This window comes from Coloeus monedula (genome assembly GCF_965178545.1).
Source record: "Coloeus monedula genome assembly, chromosome: 8".
In the NCBI taxonomy this organism is placed as follows: domain Eukaryota; kingdom Metazoa; phylum Chordata; class Aves; order Passeriformes; family Corvidae; genus Coloeus; species Coloeus monedula.
The window spans coordinates 6,078,267-6,103,962 of NC_138788.1; the positions used below are offsets into that span (position 1 = coordinate 6,078,267).

Here is a 25,696-nt window from a genome sequence, read left to right on the forward strand (position 1 = left end):
ATACAGCTTAGGTATGACTGGGGAAGAAGCACCACTAGAAGTAAAGGTTCTTGGGAAAGTGATTCATTCATTTTAAGGGTGATTGGTTTCAGGTTTTATGTGTGAGTGATTAACAGGAGAAAGGAGCATTGTTGCTGGGAGCAGCCCAAGGTAAGGTAGGCCCTTTCAGGAGCACCATCAGCACTGCTGAGGCTACTCAGGCTCTGAGTAGGCTCGATCTCTTCTAGAGTCTTGCTGCGTAGGAAGATCCCCTCAACTAAGCAAGAATTCATTCTCAGTTCTCGTGCTGTCTTCTGGGCATTACAGTGTATGTTGTGGGAGAGCTGTTAGGGGCTGACAGATATGCCTAAAGCTCAATCTAATTCGTGAGAAGTACCAAGCCTCAAGCTGGGAGCAGCAGCAAGATGAAAGGCAGGGAAAAAACTTGAATGGAGATCTAGCATTACTAGAATGGCCACAAAAGTGTTACACCACTGTAGCTGTGCATCACCCTTGCTCTTAAGGCTTGCACCTGCGTTGAGTGAGCAGTAGAAATGGCATATTCCATCTGTGCCTTGAAGAAACTGAGAGCGTTTTCCTCCAAACAAATTCAAAGAAGTTGTTTTAGATGGAGACATTATCTGATCAGGCCAAAGCAGGGTCTGCAGTTTCACCTGAGGAATTAAGCCTGTAGGTATTCAAGGAAAGGTGGAGACTGAGAGCCTTGTTATCTCTATTCCCCCAGCCTCTGCATTTTACCTCTACAGGGTGTAAACTCATCAGGAGTGGGAGGGATTGTTTGGCACCAAGGTCTAGTGCTGGTCTAATGATGCTTTGCCCTCAGGCTGCTCTTAAACACTTAGTGCAGAAAACAGTGGCAGCTGTTGAAGGTAGTCTCATCCCCAGATGGAGGGAGGTGGCCAACCCCAGGGCAGGGTCAAGGGGTGAGCACGTCTCAGCAGCTCCAGGGCTCGGCAGAACCCACCTCTGCAGCTTCATTGGGCTGAGCTGGCAGACCGTATATTTAAAACAGATGTGGGGTACCCAAGAATTCTGTTTGCTGACTTAAGTGTAAGGCAGTGGTTAAGGGTGGCAGGAAGCAGGGGTTAGGGGTTGTATAGGGATATGTTAATATCTTAAGATGTCAGCAAACCTTTGAGGAAGAGGATGTATTGAAGGCTTTATTAATTCAATTTGTTCAGCCATTTTTTTGGTGCTATCTTATTAGCTGGAACAGAAAGAAATGTTGGAATTGGAATGTGCTGTATTCATCTGTTCTAGGCTGTAAATTGACTGTGAAACATCACATGGAGGCTCTGTAGTGCTCCTTGCTGTTGTCAGCATTGATGGAGTGGCACCCTGTGAACCACAATGTTTTCTTGTGCAGATATGATTGGAGTGATTTGCAAATGCAGTAAGCTTCCTCCTTTGTGTGCTGTAGCAACAGCCAGGATGGTATCAAAGAAGTCTTGAGGAATCATCTTCAAGGTATCAACCTGGACACAGTGGGGTGCTGTATTCACCTGCAAATACAGCAGTAAATCTGCAGCCGTTTTACAAGTGAGAAAGCCAAGACACAGGAAAATATTAGGAGTGGTCGGTTGACAGACCCAAATGGAGAGTGGCTGCAGAGGGTCGGAGATGCAGTGAATTACCACACAGGACGTTAGTGGTAGAGCTAGGGAGGTAATGCCACCAACCACAACTTTTACTCTCGTGCACCTTTGCACCTCCAGGTGTTTAATGCAGACTTTGCATCTACGTTAAAGAGCTGTCTCTAAATAACCATACTTTCCCACTGATGTATGTCCCATTCAGTGTTTAAGGACTGCCTCACCACTCAAATAATTATGCTTTCAAGGACGGTGCGTTAAGAAAACATCTTGGACTCTGTAGAAGATAAGACAACTGGAAACCGAAAGTTGGCTTTGTAGCAGAAATAAATGATGTTTGAGGAAAAAATCATTTTCTCCTGGCTATGAATTTTAAAGTTATGAATTTTCTAAACCAACCTGTTAAATGTAGATTCTTAATTTTCTGATGCGAACACTAGAAAACATTAAATGTGACTACCCAAATTTCCGAGGAACTGTGAATTCAGAGGAAAGCGATGCTTGCTACCTCCCAAGGAAAGGTAAGATATGTCTAGAGGTATATAGCACATATTTTAGGAAGAATTAGTTCAGTATTAATTCTGCTTAAGAGTTTTGACAGTGACAAGTCATTTTGCCTTTCTCTCTCAATTTTCCTTCCTGTAAAATGGAAATAATAATTTCTAAATGTGGCATTTATCTGTATGGAGAAGGTGCAATTACTACCAGTACAGGTTGTACTGCATTTCAATTGGGAAGTCAGAAAAAGCTCTCAGAAAATATCTTGATTTTGCACCTAACCAATGTGTATACTTTCAGTGAGTAAGAGGGGATTTGTCCATAGTCAGTTTCCTAAGAGAAGCTCTCCTTCCCTGGGGCTTAGCCTAGAGCTGTTTTGCTTTATTTTTTTCTGGACTTCTCCAGCCTGGAGGTGTCAGCTCTATTTTGTTGTTGCCTATGGGCATTTGGCTCTGAGTGTTGCTCCTGAGCTCCAAGAGGATGATTCCTCTCGTCTTTTCAGAGTAATCTACAAGAAGAGGCTCCTTATGCCATTTTCTTCAGAAGATGCACCAGTTCATACCATCCCTAATCCTTTCAATCCTGTGAATTTTGGTGCTTTGAATTTTCAGTTCAAATATTCCTTAATATTTATCAAAGAAATAAGGGAGGTGTTCCTTTGAAAGAGGAATTAATGTATTGGTTTGATGCCTGCAAAGGCTTCTGAAAAAGGAAGAAATCCTACTGGAGTGTGATATGGCACAGACTGTTTAAAAAGTTAGTGTCTAAACTATTTTCAGGCCTTGGGCTACAGCCCTATGATTTTGTTCTGTTGAAAATAGAGATTCTGAGTTGACTCATCCACATCCTGAGCATTTAGTGCTCTCCCAATTTCTACCATTTCACAGAGAAACAAGGAGAGAAGGAATCAGCAAAGAAGAAATGGGTAAGTGAATAGAGGCAAAGAAAAGAAGTTGCTGAAGGTGGAAAATGTTCAGCAACTGTGGGTCGTGTATGCTGATCCACCCGAACATAGTGATTTTGACCTTCTAAAGCACCTATGGGTAACAAAAGCTGCTCCAAGATGAGTAAGTGAAAGAGGGAAGAGCTGGGATGTGTGTTACTGGGGAGTGAAGCTGCCCTGCGATGTGTCAAGGCTCTCCCTTGAGCTGTCTCCTACTGGTCCAGCTCAGTGGGGTCGTGGGGAGCAGGGCAAAGTCCTGCCCATCTCACTTGGCATCTGGGAACTGACAGCTAACCATGGGAATTGACACCTAAATGTTGATGTTACTTGATCTTACTGATACTTTCAGGTGATTAATATCTATAAAATGGTTCAGCATTGAACAATAGCCTTTAGTGAATTCTAATCTATACTAAAACATAATTCTAGTGTCAGTGCCTTGATAACAAATTTTTGGAACGAATTAAAAATACTTGATTCTTAATAGTTTGGTATTCTGTGATAAATTCACAAGTTCCGTCTATTAGAATCATGTGAATTGGCTTTTTTTGGGTATTGTTGCACATTAATGTAATTTACTTAATTGTAGAGTTCAATAGTATCTCAAATTCAAGTATCTCAATAGTACCTCTTTGATTAAACAAGAGGGAATGAATACAAGAAGTTTGATATGATTAATATTTATTTAGTCGGTTTTGTAACTTTTCTGTATAGCCTTTATTAATAACTGCCTTGTACTTACATAATTTTTGTTCCTTCTGCAAGACTGCAGTACTCTCTTGTTGGTTGTAGAATTACCTTGGAATGTGAATGAAGATCTCATTTAGCTCAAATGCACTATGGTTGCTTCTGCAGCTTCTAAAGAGCACACCTCCATGCATTACAGCCTGGGATGCCAGGCCATCTATAGGTTCTGGTATAAATGTGATGCCTTGTGAGTTATTCTAATCCTGTGAACAAACTTGTCATGGTGAAAGATGAATTGATTTCTTTTTTTGTTTGTTTTCTGTTAATTAACTTCTCTTACAGTTATTTGTTCCACTAAAATATACAGGAATGTGGGAAGTTGGCACTCTTGATTTATGGCTTTTGCCTCATAACCTATTTTTCAAAAATGCACTATTCAAATTTGCTTTTAGTGCTAGATGAGAGATCATTAACCTGCTCTCTTGAGGGCAAGCATATCGGTAAAGGCAGGCAGAAGTTCAGGAAAGCTACACCTCCAGATAACATGGAGGAAAAACTCTTAAAATGCAAACATGGCATTGCTACAGCATGATTACGGGATCCACGGAAAGAACAACAAACCGATAGCTACTGCTACAGAACGTGGCTGCATGGCTTCCTTGGGTGTTACAGCCCAAGCTCCCAGTCGAAGCCCTTGTGAGTCTCTGAGGTGACTTCTTAGATATCCTGTTTGCTGGCATTCAGCAGAATTCAATACTGTCTTCTAGGTCTGAAGTATTCTGTCTCTAAAAGCCTCTGAGGGACTAAACTGACATTACATTCCCAGGGAGTTCTGTAGTCTTTGCAGTAGGGAAAGGTGGATGGATTGGATGGGTGTCTTTGTTGAACTCCCCAACAAACTGACTTTGGGGGGGAAGGTGCTGCAGATGGCAGATCTGCTCCTGGCTCTCCTAAACCCTGGTGGGCTGGGACATCAGTGTGCTGGTGCCTGGCTCTTGGGATACCCTTGCCAGCCTGGGCTCTCACAGAATCACAGAATGGGTCAGGCTCGAAAGCACCACGGGCACATCTGGTCCAACCTCCCTGCTTAGCAGGGTTGTCCTAGAGGGCGTGGCACAGGGTTGTGTCCAGACAGTTCTTGAGTATCTCCAGCGAGGAAGACTCCACACCCTCTCTGGACAATCTGTTCCGGTGTCACTCGCACGGTGAAGAAGTTCTTCCTCCTGTTCTGGTGGAACTTCCAGTGCATCACTGCAACACCGTGCCTGTTGCTTCGTGTCCTATTGCTTGGTGCCATCGGGAAGAGTCTGGTTCCTGGTACCCCGCCTTCAGACATTGATACACATTAATGAGTTCTCGGAGTGGTGCGCCTTAAGTAGGGTGTGGGCGAGCCTGCGGAGGGCGAACAGCCGCTTCTTCCACCGAGGGAAAATACCCCGGAGAGGCTGTGCCCGAACTCCCGCCGTGGCACCGGAGGCAGGGAGCGGGTACCCCGCCAGTGTCAGTTCACCGCGAGGCTGCTCTCGGGGGGCGCCGGGGCGGCAGGTGAGGGTCGTGCTGCCCCGGCCGGGGCTGGGCAGGCGGCGACGAGACGAGCCCCCGCAGGGTCCCGGTGCCACCCCAGCTGCCGCGGACTCTTTGCCGCGCTACAGCCGCTCGCCCCGCGCTGCCTGGCGGAGGGAGACGTCGCGCGGCGGCGGTCTCCATGGCAGTGGGGCTGCGTGGGCGGAGTGGTCGGGGCCGCAGCGCGGCGGGCGGGTGCGCGCGGGAGGGAGCGAGGGAGGCGGTGAGGGAGGGAGCGCGCGCCCCCGGCCCGCCCCCGCCCCTCGCTCGGTGTTTGTGTCGGGCTGTGGCGGCGGCGGCGCGGCCGAGGGGTCCCGACCCTCCCGCCGCTGTGAGCCCGAGAGCCCCGCGCCCGTCCCCGCCCCGCGCCCGCCATGCGCGGCCCCTAGAGCAGCGGGCTCGGCGGCTGGTGCGGTGTCTGCGCGGCGGCGGCCATGGCGGTGGAGACGCGGCCGGAGCTGGTGGGGAAGCGGTTCCTGTGCCTCGGCGGCGAGGAGCCGCCGGAGAGCGGGCGCTGGCGGGCCGGGGTCATCCGCGCCGTGTCCCAGCGGGACTCGCACAGCCCCGACCTGGCGGTAAGAGCCGCGGCTCGGGCCGGGCCGGGGGCTGCGGCGGGGGGCGGCGGGCCCGGCGTGACACAGCCCCGCGCCCGGCCGGGCACGGTGACGTGGAGCCGGGGGTCGCGGCCGGCGCCAGGCGCGGTTCCTCGCGGCGTTTGCGGCCCCTCCGTGCCCCGGCCGTGCAGCCGCGGTGAGAGAGGGCCGGTGCCTGGCCTGGCCACCGAGGGACAATCGGGCTGCCCCTGGAGCAGCAGGGGAGAATGCTGCTGATCCGGGGGAATGCAGAAACTGCCGCCGCGTAGCACTGTCCGACTGGGTCCAACACGCTGGTGAACGTTGTTATTAAAAAAATGTCATTGTTTCCCTTCCTTTCATGTCCGCTGTCACTGTTTTCCTAAGGGGTGTAGGAATGTGCGTGGAGGTTAGCGAAGGAGCCAGGATATGCTCTGTTGTGCTCAGACACACTCTCGCTGTGGGGGGGAAACACGGCCAGGATTTCCTTGGGTTGGTGTTCTGAATGCATAATCTGTAAAATGGAGTTTTATTGTGCTCCCCGGACTTGGTCGTTATTTTGTTCGTGAATTCCGCAGTCACAGGAGTGCTGTGTTACCGCTGTGGTTACCTCCTTCCATGTTTTTATGTTATTTAGTGCTTCTGAAAGCACATTTTAAAATATCACGACTATGTAAATGGGCATTACGTAGGCTGAAAAAAGGAATCACCGGACTGCGCTGGGCAATCCATATTGCTGCTGGCAAGGGGGCGGCGTTCACAGCCCGACACGGATCGGGAATGTTGCCTTTTTTACAAACTCATCAGGCAAACAATTGCCTGGTGTCTCGATTGCTTACTTCGAGAAGTGTGAATCACAGAATTAAGAACTCTTGTTTTCGTTCACTTCAAGCTTTGTTTCAGAAAGAGAGAGCAGACTTCAGATGCTACTTTTTTACTATATTTTGGGTTGGTTTTCTTGGGGTTTTTTTTTTGGCATATTGTTCTGGATTTTTTCCCCATTCTCCAGCTATAATTCAAGTAGCATTCTGTTCATGCCCTTCTTCATGAAATGGCTTGTGTTTTCAACCTTTGGCTATATGTGAGAATCGTCTAGAATGCTTTATTTTTATAACCTATTTTGGATGTTTTTCTTGCAGGATAGTCTCTAGAATCTGTATACAATTATGGAAACACTGAGTAAGGTTTAAGGAGGTATTTACTAATATTTACAAGTCAGAGCCATAATTTGTAAACTCTAGGGGCAGAGCTGACAGAAAGAGAGAAAGGCATTTCAGGGGCTGTGTGTGCTGTTAAATGAAAGATGCATGCTGCCTATTGTAAAAACTTGCTCCTCTTCCTGACTTTGGTGTCTGAGTGTTTTTCTCTTCAGATGCTCTCTCGTTACTATTCTTTGGTAATTTAAAGAAGAGCTGTCATGTTACAGCTGGTTTCTGAGGCAGGATGACTAAGGGTGTGCTTATGTATTGTAGTGAAGTACCATTTGGATAGATCCAGACTACCTGAGAAGCAGGATGGATGCTCCAGCTGCACTTCAGCATGGGTGCAGTGCAGTGCTAACGTGGCCATATTCCTTCTGGTGTTCAAGCTAGCTACACAGCACTGCATTATGCTATGTAGATACACTCCTAGTCACCTACGAGTGCTGGAAGCCTGGGAGGGTTTTGAGAATACTTTCTAGGTCTAAGGAGTCTAACACTAGTACTTAACTACGGGAACATCATTGCCCCCTTTAAAATGCAGTATTTGGGGTTTGTGTTACGTGTTCTCTCGCCTCAGTACAAAGAAGTATAAATCACGAAGGGAGTGGATAGAGGAAAAAATGATAAGGTTTCCTTTAGCAACAGGTAGTTTCTGTCGGTTAGACTCTCTTTCTGCATTTATAATTAACGTTAATTTCTTGTTAGTCGATATTTCCTAATGTGATTATCATCTCCCCCTGCCCCCAGCAAAGGACAAGGACGTTTTCCTGTTAGCCCTGTTCTATGTGAGCTATCCTAGCTGGAGTAACTACTGCTCTTATCCTTCCATGGCTTTTGTTTTGAGGTGGCCTTCCCTGTGAATAGCTCCAGAGCCTTCTGCTCTCCGTCACTGGAGTGAAGCGGTAATTCTTGTTGACAGTTTCATTGCTGCCCACAGGGTGCAGCATAAAAATGTTGAAATTGACTTTTTGTCAATTTTGTGTTTTCCTGGTCTCTCAAGAATGGGATGGATGAATGAGAAATGCACAAGCTGCCCTGAAGCACAGGACAGGAGGAGGGCAGCAGTGGGCATTTTCAATGTGATTTGCAACTGGCTAGAACTGAGTTACCTTTTAATCCTGGCTTTGAAAGGAAGTACTAATTGCACTGGCTTTGTATCTTTTCTTCCTGAGTAAGTGTGAACTCCCCAGTCAATTTCAACCAGTTTAAGAACAGGGAGAGGTTTGAGAAAGACTGCTTTCCCCCAGTCTGTGAAAGTTGACATCCGAGAACCCTCTCCCCAAAAAAACCATAAAGGCAAGGAGGTCATGGCATTTGGTGTTCTCCTGGAAGTGAAGAGGCGATCTCCAGCTGGCCAGCCAGCATGCACCCAGTTTCAAACCAGCTACAGCATATGCTGCCTCTTTCTTAGCTCCATTCAGAGACAGGTGATGGAACTGATGGAATGGGAAGGTGGGTTTAAGGGCATGACAAAGAGCTGAATATTAACAAAAGTGTGAGAGCAAGCCTCAGTGTGTGAGTATGGGAATATATGGGCAAAGGGGGAGTTTTATGGGGTGCAGGAGCTCAAGGAGACATGGGCAAGCGTAGAGGCAACTGATGTAATTAATGTTAAGTGGCCACAGGGCTTGTAGAAGCAAATCCGGAGGAAACTGAGCTTCATTAGTTCTGCCGTAAACAGAACTACTCATTAAATCAGGAACTCCAGACCTGAAGGCTCGACTGGCTGCTCTGCACCTTTGAGCAGGGAAATCAAGAGGCCAGGTTTTGTATGCTGCTAAATTTTTTTCATGATTGTATTTTTATAGCTAAATTAATGATTATTTCCATAGTTTAAATTATTGTTTTGATAAGAAAATATAGGAAAGAACTCAATTGTAAAGTATTTTCTTCCTGCTAGGTCTCTCCTGCTCCATGAAAGTATATTAAATGACTCTTTCCTTATACTTTTCATGACTACAATATAGCTGATATGTAGTATCTTTTTTTAAATGCATTTATTTACAAAGAAAGAGAACACAATCAAAGTGTCTTTTCTCCCACTGCTTTATAGCCATTTTGCCTTCCTCAGCTTTCCTGTTAATTCCCCAGTAGTGGGGAATATGGTGAGGACAACTGGTTTTGAGTGCTGTTGGTCTCCTGGAGTATGAATGCTCTTGCCATTACATGAGACCCTGCGTGTCAGGGTGTGGAAGCCATGCCTCTTTCTTAGTCATCCTGTAGTGTTTACAGATGTTGTAAACACCTGCCGTACAGGTATAATGTATGCAATGTATAAAATCTAATCCAGGAGTTTTCTTGCTGATTTTCATGGTCTGAGTCACATCTTTATAAGTTAGACCTCTTGATCTTTCTTTTTTGGACATTGCTGTTGCATGCAAAGCATTTGTTTAAAAATAAAAACAAGGACAGAAGTTTAATATATGTGTTTCTGTGTGTATTTCTGTATGTGTTTCATAGCCATTGAGAGAATTCATAACTATTTTCAGCTTCACACCAAGTGTTGTTAGAGGAAACTGGGAACTCTATTTTTCCTTCCTTCTAAATGCCTGGAAAAGCCTGTGAGCTGCTCTGATTACAGTGATAACTCTGGGCAAATAAAGAAATGGCCAGGAGGTAAGAGGTGGAGTCAATGCCCTATGATCTCCCTGGTCTTTACTATCCCATAAGAATTGCTTTCTGGGCCACAGGTTGCAAACTGCAAACCTTTGACGTAGTGATGAAAGAGAAAATGGAAGTAAACTTTGAAACATACAGTGTGCAACTCTTAATAAAAAAAAATCTCAGTAATTTGTAAGTTGATGTTTATTGATGCATGAATTTTTCTGCCATGATGCTCTTGGTTTGGAAGACAGCATAAAAATGGAGTTGGTATTCTTTAATGCATTATGATAGGCAGGCTAACATTTAATAATTGTGCATAGAGAAATATATTGTGGCAACAAATCACCACATTAGATACTCTTCATAAAAGCCTAAATATTAATGATAGTTTGGAGCAGCTGTGTCATTTTTATTTATGATAATGTCAGTAAGATATAGTGGTATAAACAATACACTAACACTTTTGGTGAATTGTAGTTTTTTTAGTATCATATTTGGTAATTTACAAACACGGAATGGTTAAAAATCCAGTAAGTCTTGTAAAACCATTTGAAGAGAGTATCAGCAGATTGTGTGTCTGTTTTAACTGAATTTACCTCCACTTAACAGTAAAATGGAAGTTCACAAAATGTAATGGAAACTTACTACTGCTGTGTTACAGTTAACATGAAAATAATTTTAAATACTTTCGGATAATTGGAAAATAAAAGATATTTTAGATGAGTACTCCATACACTGATTAGTTTCTCACCAAATGATGAAGTTAAATTTTCCTTCACTGTGTGGAGCTCCTCTTACCTAAACTTTTTACAAACTGTAGTTGTTTTCATCTTCCTGCTTCTGCATTCCCAAAGTTTCTGAATGCCATCTGGCTTTGTCATAGAGGCACAGAATTGCACTTCTGTAGGTTACACTTGGTTTCTGCCATATATTGATTTTTAGTGCAGTCTGTTGCATGTGGTCCTCTGTTCTCCTTTTGCTAAGACAGTGTTATAAGGTGAAAGTGCATGTGTTAATTTTTGAACACATTTGAGCTGGTCTGTTTAAAAATGAAATTTCCTTTTTTATTCCTTATTTTAGAAGTACATGCTCTGCAGCCTTGAGTTGTTAACTTTGACATAAACTGGAAGATGGAGAAAAATCTTCAGTAAAATTATTGTAAGAAGTAAACAAATAAATATGCTTTGAGCTAGTTGTGCACAGCTTGTTGGTGGTTAATGGAATTTAAAAATTCTGTATGTTTCTGTACTAGCATCTGGGTTAAAGATGAAGAGCAAGTTGTTGGTGAAGATCCTGTCACGTTATTTACTTCAGCTATTGGAGATGACACTAAAGACATGCCAGAGGTTACCTCATCACTGCCACCTCTGAATGTTGTTGTAGGATGTGTTTTATGTGTGTTTTGAATCTGGTTTGAAAGGAGGGGGAGAAGCTCAAAACACGGTAGGGATTTAGACAATTTTCAGTTGTTCCTGCTGTTCTGTATCAGTATTGATGCCAACAAGAGTCTTGTAAGTTTGGTGCATGTCAGCTGGGCAATCTTGGCTAAGCAGTAAAGAAAACTTCCTATTTCCTTTTGTGTTTCTAGTAAGGTTGAGCTTACCTGTGCCTGTGAATGTTGCCTCATCTGTCTTCCAGAGTTAGTTCAGGAAGGAGTATCTCTTTCACAGTAATTTGACAAAAATCAAACCAAGGAGTATTTCTATGAAATTGACTGCAAGGATTCAGTGCTTTACGCTCTGCCCTTCCCTCCTTACTTCTTTTACTAAAAGAAACCTGAGTATGATGTAGATCAATAAGTAAATGTACTTGCATTGAAGGATTTTGAGTAAAGTTTGTTTTAATGTCAAGATTGCAAAGAGAGTTCAGGTGTCCTGAGCTAGGGACAAATAATTCAATTAATTTGCTGGCTAGTTGCAGAGTAAGCAACAGTGAACAAAGTATGGAAAAAGAAAGGTTTTACCCTAGAGTTAAATCTTTCAGGAGGTTCTTAGAAAGATATATCAAATATTAATTTTAAAAATTGCTTTTGCCTTTTATATGTTGTGCATATAAATACTGTATTATTCCACATTTGGGTTACCTCAGATTTTTCTTTTTCTAGAACTCTGTGTGAATCTTTGGAGCTGTCTCAAAAAGTACGGTATAGCCATCATAAAGAGTTGTAAGAATGAATAACTATTTTATAAGAAGCCATTCTTCTTGTGCACGTACCAGGATCTCAAAAACTGCTTGAGAACAGCAGAACTGTTATTTAATGTCAAATTGAATGAATTTTAAAAGTGGTACTTGGGAAATTTGGCCAAAAAGTCAACTCAGCCTTCTTCTAATCCTACCATCACTGAACTGTAGAGATGCTTAGTTCCATCAGTGATCTTGAATCTCTGCTGGGATTAGGCTTGACTTTCCCTTTCAGTTGGACTTGGTAAACTGCTTCTGCTTTTGCTGAAAAAAAGTAGCTGCACATCATCCGAGAAGTTGAGCTGAAGTTGGCAGCAAGCATTTTTCTCGGAAGAGACACCGCTGTGCTGTGCTGTTACTGCCCACTGTGGTGCTCTGGGCACTGACATCCCATGTTGCTGCAGGGAGGGTTTCCCTCCTCACACTGCTAGGTGGGGACTGAGGCGTGCTCTGCTTCTAACCAGCTTGTCCTTGGACACTGGTGGAGAATTCTAAGCTAAACTAATGCTATGTTGTTTCACTATATTGATTCCTCCAGTAAGTTACTATTGTTAGTTGATGTTATATCTGTGCACTGCTAATTTTCATGTTATAAGAAAGAATGAGAGCAGGGGATCCAGAGAAGCCTCAAGGACTTTGCTGTGTTTTGCTTTCTAGTAATTTTCTTTAAAATACTATTATTTTACTTGAAATAGCTGTTGCTATGTTTCAGAATTAAGTGGAATGAAGCAACTTGATTTGCTCCTGAGGAGGTTACTTTTATGTACATACAGCAACTGGCTTTGAGCTAATTCATGTACTCTGTTTGGAGCTTCATGGGCACGAAAGATGCAGGGTGAGCATTCAAAGCATCTAGTTTGACCCTCCAGTGGCAACGTTTTTAGAAGTTTTGGAGACTGTGGTTCCACAGACATTTCTCTTGGTGGCACTGCTGGCTTAATTTTTTTTTAACCCTGAGCAGTTTCCTGATCATTCACCATATGGCACTTCAAGCAGTTGTACTGAGGCTGAGGAGGTGGTATGGGATCAGTTCAAGGGTAGGAGCAGCTTAAGGCAGAACCGTGCTCAGGAGAAATGTCTCTGGACCATGGCCTGAATGAAGTTGAAAGCTGACTTGAATACTTTTGAGGGTTGTGTGCAGTCCCTGTAACTAGTAGATGTGTTCAGCTATATTGCAGTTGAATTAATGATACTTATTCACATAGTATGAGTAATTTCTTCTTTCAGCTGAATAAAGAAATAAATGTTCGCAATAGTGCATAACTTGATCATTTGATGTCTGCTGATGCAAGATTGACTTACAAAAGCAGGTTTTGGAAGAATAGGTGTGAAACTAAATGCTCTGAGGGAAACCTAAGCATCTCTATGTTAAAATGCATAAACCTCTGATGACTCAGTAAAGTGTGGCCTATAATACTTCTGCATCAACGTGAAGATCTTTTTGAGTGTTCTGAACAGCACTGTGGCTGATGCAGATATTGAAATGATTGCAGTGAGGCTTTACTGCAGGTAACTCAAGTAGACACCACTGACTTACTGTTTGGGTTGTGTCACCATGGTTATAGTTTTTCACTAAGAGAACAGGGCTCTTCAATCAAATGATGGTTTGAAATCTGAATTTTGATTGCTCTGTGAAAAAGAGAGCACTTGCTGAGTCACTGCCAGGTGGTCCAAGTCAACTCTCTTCAGTCCTGCATGTCTGGAGGAGGGACTGGAAAAGCTGTATTTTGGAGGAGTGTTGGCAAGCATAGTTAATTTTGAAACATTCCTCCAGCTGATTTCCTTATTTTTTGGCTTTTCTTGGCTTCTCTTCTTTCCTGAAACATGGAATGTAAATTTATTACCTTTCAAAAACAAACAAAGCAGCCCAAAAGCCAAAGTCAGGCAGACAAAGAAACTTGTTGGGGTAATAATAGAAAATACGTGATCTAGACTGTTCAGTCAGTATAGAAAATCTTTGAGAAGGAGAGCCAGGAAATTGTATTGAAGTCTTAGACCGGAGTTTGTAATTAATCTGTACTTTTTATTGCACCCTAATTCTTCTTACAACATAATTGAAGACTTCAGTTTTTCAGCCTTTATCTTCATCAAAGACAGGAGCAAGTGCGTGCAATCAAGACATGGTGTGAGCAGCTTTTAGTGGGGAGTTTAATGAGTTTTGGGCTGTGGACCCATGGTGGGATTTAAAGAGTTAGGAACTAAGAGTGGTCTAGTTGCCAACATTTTAGTCAAAAATACGAAAGCTGATACAGTTGAAGACTGAATGGAACGATGTACTGTGGCCTTCAGAACTGGTGTGATGCTTTGCTGTCACATCTCTACAATTCTGGCATATGGCTGCACTTCCTCAGTGTTTTGTTATAGGGATTTGCAGCTCAGGGACTTCATCCAGCAGAGGTCTTTGAGTTTTGTAGCCCTTCCTGAGTTTTTCATAAATGAATTAGTAGGAAATCTTTTTGAATCTCTGTGAACTTTTCAACGTCCTCTGACAAAGAAAGGTCAGGCTTTACCTGTGCATCATACTCAGGATTCCCTTCTGTTGTTTCAGATATGCTTTGGTCCCTGCGTTGTGAGGTACAAGTCCACAGTCACCCCTTGTTTGCCATTCATGATTTTTTCATTATTTTTACATGGCACTCAGGATTTTATTAGCTCTGCTCTGAGACTTCATGCTCTTTTCTTGGAGCTTATAAATGTGGCAATTTTCCTTTACTGTTTCTTAACCGAAGAGACAAGGAGGTATCTGTTCTGTCAGTCCCTACCAACCCTGTCCAAATAAATGTCTCTTTGAACTAGATTATTCCAAAGAGTGCAGTTTGTTTGCTTATCTTAAATGGCTATCTCCACCAAGATGTGTATCTTCACATGATTTCCTTTCTGCAGGTTGTTTTGAACAGATTAAATTTAATACTGTTGAGTTAATTTTTTTTTTTAGGAATAAGATAACATTTTAAATTAGTTATAAATTTTTAAAAATTATAATTTATTTCCTCACTGGAGTATATAGTTGATTTTTCTTTTCAGTTTTGGTAGCAAAATTGTCTATTGCAGATGCATTTACATTTAGTATACCCAGATGCTGGTCAGATCTTGGTGGTAATCTATTTAATAGCAGTTAAGCAGTGAGTAAAGCTTCAAAAAAAAGTGAAGGTGATAATGAAATATTTCTGGCTTACTAACTGTTAATTCAGGTGTGCTGTCCTAAATACACCTGATCCTCCTGTATATTATCATATTTTAAATTTTGTATATAGGTCAGAATGTGATATGTGAATATTTTTAGATAATGTCATGATCGCTTCTCAATTAAATAGGTAGCTTTTCTGTGTAACGGGGTCCTTATCTCCTTCTGCATGATCTTTTAAAAGAGATAATATATTTTGACTCATTTAAAGAAACTTCAATTTATTTTTATAAATAAAAAATGTTTCAAATGCTTTGTTACTTTGTAGTATTTTGTCCTTTAAAAGCTTGTAGTTTAAATTAATCTGTTTCTTTTGTTACTGATTGCTTTTAACAAGATTTCAATTTAGTGAGTCAGACCTAAGACTATAGAAAATGAAAAATCTTGTTTAATAAATTATTCATTGATTAACTTTTTAATTCCATCAGATGGTTTCTTTTGAAACTGAATGTAGTACTTTAGTAAATGATTGTAAAGATTTTTGTATTTAAAATTGAAAGATTTGGCTTTCTGTTGATGCTTAGAAAAATGGCTTGCTGATACTGCTTAATTCAGGGTTTTTTTGAGTTCTGTAATATTGCCTTGTTCAGGTAAAGTGAGATGTGTGTGTATACCTTGGCATATTTTTCCCTGTCAAAAAATTTTTGACAGTAAATTTACTGATATCTGATTTTTTTTTTTTTTTTTTTTAATTACAACTTTAAAATGCATTTGAGCATGGCTCATGTTTCAATAACATGGCAAAATTGATCGCTGCTTACTGGCTTCGTTTCAAATGTGATACACACAATGCAAGTCAAGTGTTAAGTTTGCCCATACATTATTCTTCTGCTAGAATAATGGCCGAACTTAATAGGGCTCTTCAGTTGGTACCTCTTAAATGGAGGAAGTTTGTATCTCCAGAGGATTCTTAGGTTGTTGGCTGAGGTAAAAGGACTCCATTCAATACCCTCTTAGGTTCTTTTCTAAGATGTGTTTTATATTATGGTAACTATCCATTTCCAGGTACCTGGAACTTGTGTTCCAGGAATGTTTAGTGGTATGTTTGGAAGAGTTTAAGGCTTCAGTTGAAATAACCAATTAGTTCTATGTCTGTGTTTTTCCTTCTTTTTTTACAGAAATCTGGTTTTGGTCTTGGTCTGCCTTTAGGAAGTATGTCTTCAGTTAAGAAGAGGACAATGTAAGGACATGCAGAATGGCCCTTGGGAATCTTAGGATTGAGTTAGTTAGTGTTTGGAGGCAGGAAAGAATGGAAAAGAACTTTTCTTTTTTCTTCCCTTTTTTTTTTTCCCCCTGAAAATTTTTTTATCAGTTCTTGAGCTTTCTTTAATCAGGACTTCCTATGAAAAGACTGGGCAGGCATGTACAGAAACTAGAACGTATGGGTCAATCAGCAGAGGAGGCAAGGATAGAAGAGAGGACTATGATGGTTTGAATGTAGAAACCCATATATAGTTTGATGTAATTTGACAATAGGAAGGCTCCTTCTGTCTGCACAAAAGGCAGCATCCCTTCCTGGAAGGCTTCTGGCTGCTCTGGGTCCATTCTCTAGCACAAAGAAATATTAAGAAGTTTGTAAACAAGGAAAGTCTAAATGTTGAAGTTCAGTGTCTGAATTGATAGCTTTTTTCAAATCTAGTGGTTTCTTCAACTCGGGGGAAAAAAGGAAATCTCAAAAAGCATCTATTATTTAAGGCCAGAGCACAGGCACGAAGCTGGTATTGCTGTGTAATTAATTACAGCTTAGGCCATGTGCAGTTCTTGTTCCTAAAGCTGTCAGTTTGGCATTTCTTATGTCACTTGTAGAACTGAGGAGGTTTTTGTGGCTGTTCTTAATTGCTTTGTTTTCTTCTCTTCCCAGGGCTTAGCTGTATCTGCTTGTTATTTGTCAGGTCTTGGCTGCAAAGGGAGACTCACTTGTAACATTGCAGGCATGGGCTGCTCTTCCTTGGGACTGCATGTATAGGACAGAGAGCCTGAGCTCAAACCTTACTTAGAATTGCAGGGTTTCTGGGATAGATAACTATAGGCTGGCCATCTAAGTACCATGGATAATAACACAGCAGCATCATTCTGGGAGTTAGGAAAATTTCTGGAAAGTTAGGTCTTGGAAACTGCTTTCCTAAAACATACTGTGGTGGAGGGAGATGGTGCCTGATAATGTGGTAGGTTTGGACTACCTGTGGCACACAGAAAAGTGGCTCTGAGTGTGTCTGTGCTAATGCACTCATATTTTCTCTGAATTTGTGCTGCTTGGTTGGCTTCCCTTTCAGCTGATTTTTTTTAATCTAAGATTTTAACTAAGGCTGCTGTTGAATTCTTTCAGTTATGAGAGCTCAAACAGGCAGGTAGCCTTGAAGGGGATTTGTTTATCAGATGTCTAGTAAAGTGCAAGCACTTTCTGCAGCTTTATCCACCCTCAGGCTATTGAAGTGTGATCTTATTGTCTGAACCGGTGAGGCTACAGAATTAACCTTTTTCTTCAGTGTGGAGAAGTTGGTGGGTTTTTTCCCTTTGGACCTTAGGAGACAGTGATGTCTAATTTAAATGTGTGTTTTGCTGAAAGCTACTTTTAATTAATACCAGGTGGTTTTTTTCACCACATCAGTATTCCATACCTTTATTTATTGGGCCTGTCAGCTGGGCAGTGGCAGCATGAGGTTTGGAACTGCAGGCCTGCCTATTAGGCAAGCAGCCAGCTCTCCATCAGTAGAGTGTACAGATTTACAATTCATTTGTTTTGCAAGCTTCGTAAGAAATTCATTTGTGGGCAAAAACATCCAGATCCTCTGACATTTGTCAGTAGCTGCAAGTTAGTAAGGAAATCTTGACTGGAAAACATGCTTAAAAATTATATATATATGTATGTGTGTGTATATATATATATATACACACCTAGAAACAATATTGTAGAAAGTAATAAAAGAACTTGTGTGGTTTTGATATATTGCCTACTAGTATTGGCATTTATGTGATAAAAACTAGAGGTGTTTCATAGGAAAATGGATATATCTGCTTTGCACCAGAACTTGAAAATTGCTGCTGTAGTACTTGTGTGATGGAGTGTGCAGGACTTAGCTCTGCTGTGTTTCATTGGCATTGTTGATTGGGAGAGGAGAGCTAAGGGGGTTGGGTTTGTGGTCTATGTCACTTGTAGTGGTGAAGGGTGATATAGGGAGCAGTAACAATGGACTAGGGGCAGTATACGCTATTAAGTTGTGCTTTGAAGTCTTTTTCTATTTCTCTATTGGTTGCTTCTGTGTAATCCTTTAATCTGTTTTCCAACACTACTGACATTTTTTAAAATGGAAAGTACTTACTCATATACTCTAATGAAAGATTTTACTAACAATCTGGAAGAAAACGAGGTCCTGTTTTAGCAGTCATGCCAAATGGGTTAATGCTTTGAAGGGTGGTTAGCCTGTGCCATTGGTTTGAGCTTGCAATGGTCTTTAACTTAAAGTGTATGTGCATTATGGGAAATGCACTCCTAGGGAAAATAATAAAATTAAAATTTTTCTACAGGTTGTAGTGCATAAAAGTAATTTGCAAAGAAATCTTTAAACACTTTCATAGAGCACTTAATATCACAGTCATTGCAACTAGAAGGCATTGTTGAGGTGCTTTGAAATGAGTGCCGTTAAATAATATCCCCATGCATCTTGCTGTGTTCTATGTTTTTTTGTACCTTCTAGTTTTAGAAATATCCAGCCAAGGTAGCCAGCATGAGAAAATTGGCAATGGAAAGTGGTATGCAGGGAGAAGGTGTCTTAAAGTAGTGTATTAGACTGAGATCTTTCTGAATACATGAGTGAAAATTATTGACACTGCTTTTAATCTTCTCTCATCCTGTGCAAAGCACTCAATTGATGTTTACCAAGTCCTGTTTAGCATTTCCTGTACCCTGCCTACCTCAGTGGTGAGCTGTATTTTAATTTCTCCTTAGGTCATATCTCTTTATTGCATCTTTCTATGGTTAGAGAACTTCAGGATTCTCATAATCATCTTGTCCTGTCCTCACAGTTGGAAGACTCTAATAAACCTCCCTTCCCTCAGGAAATAAGATATAGTTAGCTGACTAATAACTTTTATTTTTATTGTGAAAATCAAACCTACTGAAACTATTGATTTCTCATTTAAAAATAAAAGACATAGAGGTTGCTTCTGGTAATGGTAGATGGTTACACAGGTCTGTTGGCTCTGCTTCTGTGGGCAGTAAATTGATTTAGTGGTGTATTTTTGCTGAAGATGATCTGAAGGATTGGGGGTAGTTAACTTCAAAAATGGACTAGTGTGTATGTGATTTTCTTTGAAGGTAAGACTGAGATGTTCCAGGGTAAATAGACTGTGAATCACATGATAAACTTTTGCCAAGTCTCAGTTCTGAAATGGCTGAGATTACGGTTTCTGTGTCCATGCAACTGTTTACTTTGTTGGACACTCTTTGACCAAGACCTCACTGTGGTAGGTGCTGTACAAACACAGAGCTAAAATTGTCACTGCCACAGAGTTTCTGAAATCCGGAATGACAAGGAGCTGAAATGAGGTTATAATGTGTATTGTTTGTGTCCAGCAGCCTAACCTTTGGGAAATCTTTTGACAGAGGAGAGTAGGACAGATTTTCGAGGTGTATAGCAAAGTAGCTCTATTGGTGTTTCTTAGTTGTCTGTCCAACGTGAAGGATAGCCAGGGATAAAACTCAAAAAGTGGCAGGTTGAAATGGATTTTTCCTTTTTTTCCTTTCCTTTTTTTTCTTTTCCAAATGTAGCCAGTGACAGGTTCTAAGTACACATCAGGAGTGGGACTTGGCATTTTGTAGCTGAGTCTGAAGACTTTGAAACCAAAATCCCAATAAGTTACATTAATAGAGAAAGGAGGCAAAATGATGTAGAAAAGACAGATACTGTCATTATGAACGATTATACAGTTATTGTATAACAGCACTGTGTGGTGCTGTGTGTAAGCAATGTGAAGTCCAAAGGAAAAAAATGATGTAATAACTGAAGTACAAACCTAGGGTAGGACTTAAAGATAGGTAAGGGTAAGGACCTTGAAGGAGTTGATAGAAACAAATAGTATTGGGATGAACACTGAAAGTTCTGTCTTAAGCACAATATGCTTGAGGTGCAAACTATGCATGTTAGTATCACTGAGGGAGTTTTAATAGGTTTTGTGACCCTAACCATAGGATTGTGCTTATAAGCAGTCTGATTCAGCTCCTGTTATAAGTACATTCTGAACTTCTTCCCCCAGCACAGAGAATGTATTTTTCATTTCTATCACACATGTTTTTTTTCTGTGGTATCAGCTCAGGAAATAATTTTTGAAACGGATTAAACTCGTGACTTTTGAACTGCGCGCATATAATTTGTGGTCTAGGAAGCTAAGTGGTAAGTGAAATGAGGTATTTCTATTGAAAGCTTGTGAATACTGATCTCGAAGTTTGAATGCTAGCAATACCTTTTCAATCCTAAAGGCTTTGGAATTGCTTTATTTGAATGGTTTTCTGATGATTTAGTAGGCCCACCATCACTGACATCTTGATGACAGAGGCTGGTGGCAACTTGAGCTGTCAGCAGATTTTTACATATATCACTTGTGATGCTAGTTGTGTTTCATGTTATAGATGCAGCAAAGACAGAGGAGTTGAGTAATAATCAAATTAACCTGGATTGCCTAAACATGTAATAGTTGAGATCCTTTTTCTGTGAGGAACTGACTTGATTTGTCAAGATGTCAAATTGGTCACAAGCCAAGCTAATCACTACTGTGGGTTGCATCAAGAAAGACAGAAGAAGTGCTCCATATGTTCTGATCTGTATTCATTCAGTTTTGCCTAACAAAATTTTAGGTGTTAAGTAGGGTTTGTGACACCTCCTTGTTTTAACATTTCCAACCTGTGAAAGTGGTAAAACATGGTGAAATATGGACTGTGCTGTTGTTAAATGCCCTCTCAATTAAGTTCTTAATTCTTCCACAAGAGGACAACCTTAGGGAGTTGCTAGGAGAAGCAGCAGCTTTGGTGTGCTTGCAGTTCTCTGAGACTTTATGCTTCTTGAATTGGGAGGGAGTATTTATCCTAATTTGATAGATTTGGAACTACTATGAATATTTTATATTGACCAAGTTATTGGAATGCTTAACTGTGTGAACATATTGGTTTAGTTTAATGGGAAGGAGGAGGTGGAGGTGTCTAGGGAAAATAGGCAGGAACAGAAAGAATTTTGTGTCTTGGCAAAGAATTTGAGTGCTGTTAAGCCAGTGACTCTCTCATCCCTTGTGTTTTGGGGTTTTTTTCTTTGCTTTTTTTGGCTTCTTTGTTTTTAATTAAGCCTACAGGACTGCTGTTGTAAAAGAAGATTAAAAAAAAATTTTTTTTTCCACATTTTCAGCTCCCACTCACAAGTGTGGGTTGTAATAATTCAGGCATTCGGACTGAGATGTAGGAGTCCTGAAAATGGGTGTATCTGAAAAAATCAACATAGCCTTAAGTACCACCACAAGATGTTAAAATAGACAGTCTCTAGACTTCGTTCTCAATCTTTCTCTCATTGTGCTTAAAGAAAAATAGGAAATCAGTTTGGTTACAGGCTCAGAAAAGGATCATCCGAAGTATCAGTCAGTAAACAAGGTAGAGCCAGGAGGTGACGAACAGTACTCATGATGGGTCACAGGGCTTTGTCAAAGAGCACAATTAGAGGAATTGCAAGTATAAGTAAGTTCTGTTGCAGCATCTGGGTCTCTGGAGGTGGATGTGCTGAACTATGATTGAGAGCAAAACTTAGCTCTGTAACTAAACCCAATTTCTACTTTTCTTCAGTTCCCTGCTCGGAGAATTGGTTAAGTTTTTGTGCCTTATGATGAGAGGGAGTCCACCTTTATAAGGTAAAACCTTGGTGAACCTACAGCTTTTGTATCCTGTGCTTTTGGTATGTGTCTATGTAGTAGGCTGTCAGCTAAAAGGGCTGCTGAGAAGGGAGGTCATCTAGATTTAGCAAACGTGTTAAGAAAAAATAGGAGTTCTCAAGAGATGGGCATTTGTGACTGTATTAGGGTGTAAGCAAACCAAGTTTCAAAGGTAGAGAAACCATTGTTAAATGTTTTGGTGTAGGTGGTGGGTAAAACCTCAATGTGGTTTTCAGCATCTGAGTCTTTGAAATGAAAGCAGTGGGGTTGAGGGGATGGGAGGAGTGGAAGAAGTGCTAAAGTAAGTTTATTTCCCAGGGGAAAAAAAAAAGATTGTTTGGAACATGAAGAGAGGAGTAAAATTAGTGGGTTTATGGCACTTTGCTGAGCGTATGGTTTTTGGTGTTCACTGAAGTTTGTTCCTAGGCTCATTTTCCCAAATAAGTTTCGTAGGCTTCCCTTGTGGATGAGGGCAGAGAGAGCAGAGATTGTTATTTTCTGAATGATGTTTTGCTCTGGCAGCTGGATATTTCTGTCCTTTGTAAATGTCTCTTTAATGAGCTCCACTATTACTGCGGTTGCTTAGCTTCCATTAGGCACGTAGTGCATTGGATGAGGAATGTTACATTCTGGAAAGTGCAGGTGCAAGATCCCAGGATTTTGATGTCTGTGTTGCAGAATGTGTTTACTGTGGTGGCATTAGATGTGCTGGCAAATCATTGTCTGGTGCTAATGTAGCTGCTAAGCATTGGGATAGAAGCCAGCTTAGTATTTTCTGTGAAAGAGAACCCTCTAAAACAGTACTGAATGCACAGGTATTGCGTGTGTTTGCATTCGCAGATAGCTGTGGCCAACTTGTGTCTAATGTTTCGCTTAGCTGATCTTTGCCCACCTTTCTTCCAGAGCTGGTTTTGCTAATGTGGCACTCTGGGCTAATTAATCTGTTGCCAGTTAAGTACCAAAACTCTTGTGTTTACTTAGGCAAATGAACTGCTGCACTGCAGATGCAAGGCAGCTGCAGATCCTGTATAATTGGCACTTGCTGGTGAATCCTGTTCTGGTTTATTGATGAACCTAATCACAGAAAGGAAAATCTAGGTTTCTTACATTAGAAATGGCTATTTACTTGTCAGTACAATATATAGCACTGCAAAATTCTGAGCCATAGTGTTCAGGACTCTTGGCAATAAAAGTAATCCATTTAGATAATCTAGTAATAATCATCTCCTGAATAATTGAGGCTATGAAGCTTTATTGTAGGTTGTCTAGCTGAGTTTTCAAAGCACATTTAATGCAAGCATATTTTCCAGAAAGGGTGTTTAGGCTTGATTTGAAGGTTCCGAGTAGTGAATCCATTGTCCTTTGTTAGCAGTTAATCATTGTTGCAAAAATACTATTGAATTTCCTACTGAGAAGCACAACAGAGTGAATTTTGTCATGTGATTCCCCTCTCACTGCTCTGCCGCCTGATACCAAAATTGTCTGATGCTTTTGTGATTTTCGCGTTTAGTTCTCGAGCAGAAGCCTTGTGATTAACAGATTGAAAAGTCCATGAGATCTTGGAATCCTCCAGTGTTGTCCAGAGGCAAGCTTTGAATACAAAAGAGAGAGCTGAATTTTCAAGTGAATAACGTGATGTGTTTGTTTAAGTGCAGAGCTTTTTGAAAGATACGAAGCATCAATGATCATTGCTGGTATGCTTGGCTTGGTTTTCAAAGTCAGCTGTGCTTAGCATAGCTGAGAGCTAATGGAAGAGATCTGCAGCCTGTTAGAAAGAAACTCAGTTCCTCAGTTCATCTGGGCACTGTCTTCCCCAAACTGGAGCTCATACGTGGGGCAAAACAACTTTATGAAGATTGAGTGTACATGTTTGCTGTGAAACTTCCTGTTGCCCAGTCTGCATAATTAATTACTTGGGGATAGAAATTTATTAGCATTCTGCTAATGAAAAGCCATCTGGTGTAGCATTAGGTTTTTGTCACACGACAAAGTTTCAGATCCTGGCAGCACAGACAGCATTATCACTGTCTTCTCAGCAGATGATTTGTTTGGGTTATGCAAATACACTTTGCCTTCATAAACAGCAAAGGAGAATCACATACCAAAGAAGTTTCTATGAAACTTCAGTACCTATCTATATAAAAAACTTGGGAGCTGCTGACTGTGGAGACATTTTAATGATGATAAGAAATATTTATTCATTATTTTAGTCAGAATAAAAAGAAGTAAAAAGAAAATCTTGAAGGAGCCCTAGTTGTGACTTTGTCAAAGTGGCCTATTACTATCAGTGTTTTTCTGGGGAGTATTTCCTGGTAATATTTGCAAGTTAGAGTCAGATTTTTCTGTCTTTGTTAGTAATTTGATTATATGGGACTAAATGGATTTTCCTGCCTATTTTCAGTAGCTTTTCAGCACTCTTCTACATCCTCCATTTTTTTAAAGCATGCTTCTAAAAATGTGAATATCTGAGATAGATGCAGTACTTCAGCTTCAGTCTCAGAAAATGTTAGCTAAAATGATTTTGTTGGTTTTGGTCTCTGATGTTCTCCAGAGTTTCATTGAAGGAGTAAGTATGTACTGTCTCTTGCTATGGCAAGGTGCTGTAAATCATTGATGTCTGCTGGTTTCCTGTGTCTCTGGAAGTTGGGCCTTGGGCTCCTGATGGGTTCCAAACTCAGTGGGAATGTTACCAGCATACTTAACTCTGAGTGTAAGGGAAAAAACAATACTATTTTAAACACTTAGAGAAGTTGCCAGTTTTTCTTCTGGGAAAAGAAATGATAGTAAGCTGTGTTGGTTTCTCAGGCCTGAGAAGTAAGGTTTTTTTGTGGGAGTTTTTGGTTTGTTTGGGGCTTTGTTTGTTTTTTATATAAATTTATTAACTGTTACTTTTTTCCTAGGGTTTTTACTTTTATTCCCAGAGACAGTGAATTTCTACATTCAAATCCACAACTAAAATTAAATACCAGAAAGAAGCAAGCTAACACTTGTTAGTATCTTTTGGATGCGGTTGTGGCTCCAGATTTATTCTCTTTCTTCATCTACTTTTGTTCTAGAAAGTGGACCACCCTCCTACTGTCCAAGAACTGTCCTGATTGGCTCTCCATCCTGACTTGTCTTGGTGTGGCTCTGGATACTCTTATCATTAATTCTCTACATGTGTTTTACTTCTGTATCTTCAACATTTCTTACATGGGTTCGAAGTAAATTTCTGAATAATTTGTGAATTTAAGAACTTCACAAAAAATCTTCTGTTAATGGTTATTTACCTCGTTATTTTCCATCTTTATGCAAAACACCCATTTGTGTAGGCAGCTTTCTCCACTGTTTGAGAGGCTTGAGAGACTAGGACCAGCTGTGATTGAATAGAACCTTTTTCTAAAATACATTCCAAGCTACAAGACCCACCTCGGCTGAGAAAGGAGAGTGTGTAACTGGTGAGGTCCAGCACTAGGGCTGGACTCCTTAGCTCCTTCCTGCTCTGTGGAGCCTGAGTGGGGTGACAGCAGGGACACAGGACTGCAAACTCCAGTGCTGTGAACCAACTGCCAGAAGGACATGGTGAGGAAAATAGGGGAACTCGAGCACTAAAATGGCTGCATTTCCCCTTCCTGGAGCATCCTCGCTTTGCTTCAGCACAGACATTGTCATCCTAGTTTGCTCTTTCCTCGTCTCACAACTGAGACGCCTGGCATTGCCTATCCTATACTCTGACAATAGCACTACTGTGATCCAACCCTTCTCCCTGCAGATAGTCTTCCCTG

At 41.2% G+C, this 25,696-nt stretch overlaps 1 protein-coding gene across 3 annotated transcripts in view; it reads left to right on the forward strand.

Annotated features, from left to right (window-relative positions):
- Window positions 1-5,703: 5,703 nt before the first annotated feature.
- JMJD1C (jumonji domain containing 1C) overlaps window positions 5,704-25,696 on the forward strand; it is a 159,823-nt gene continuing 139,830 nt past the window's right edge. For all 3 annotated transcript variants that reach the window (XM_082285946.1, XM_082285949.1, XM_082285947.1), the window contains exon 1: window positions 5,704-5,858. In XM_082285946.1, coding sequence (XP_082142072.1) covers window positions 5,718-5,858 — 141 coding nt within the window. In that variant the 5' untranslated portion in view covers window positions 5,704-5,717. The remainder of the gene's footprint in view (window positions 5,859-25,696) is intronic.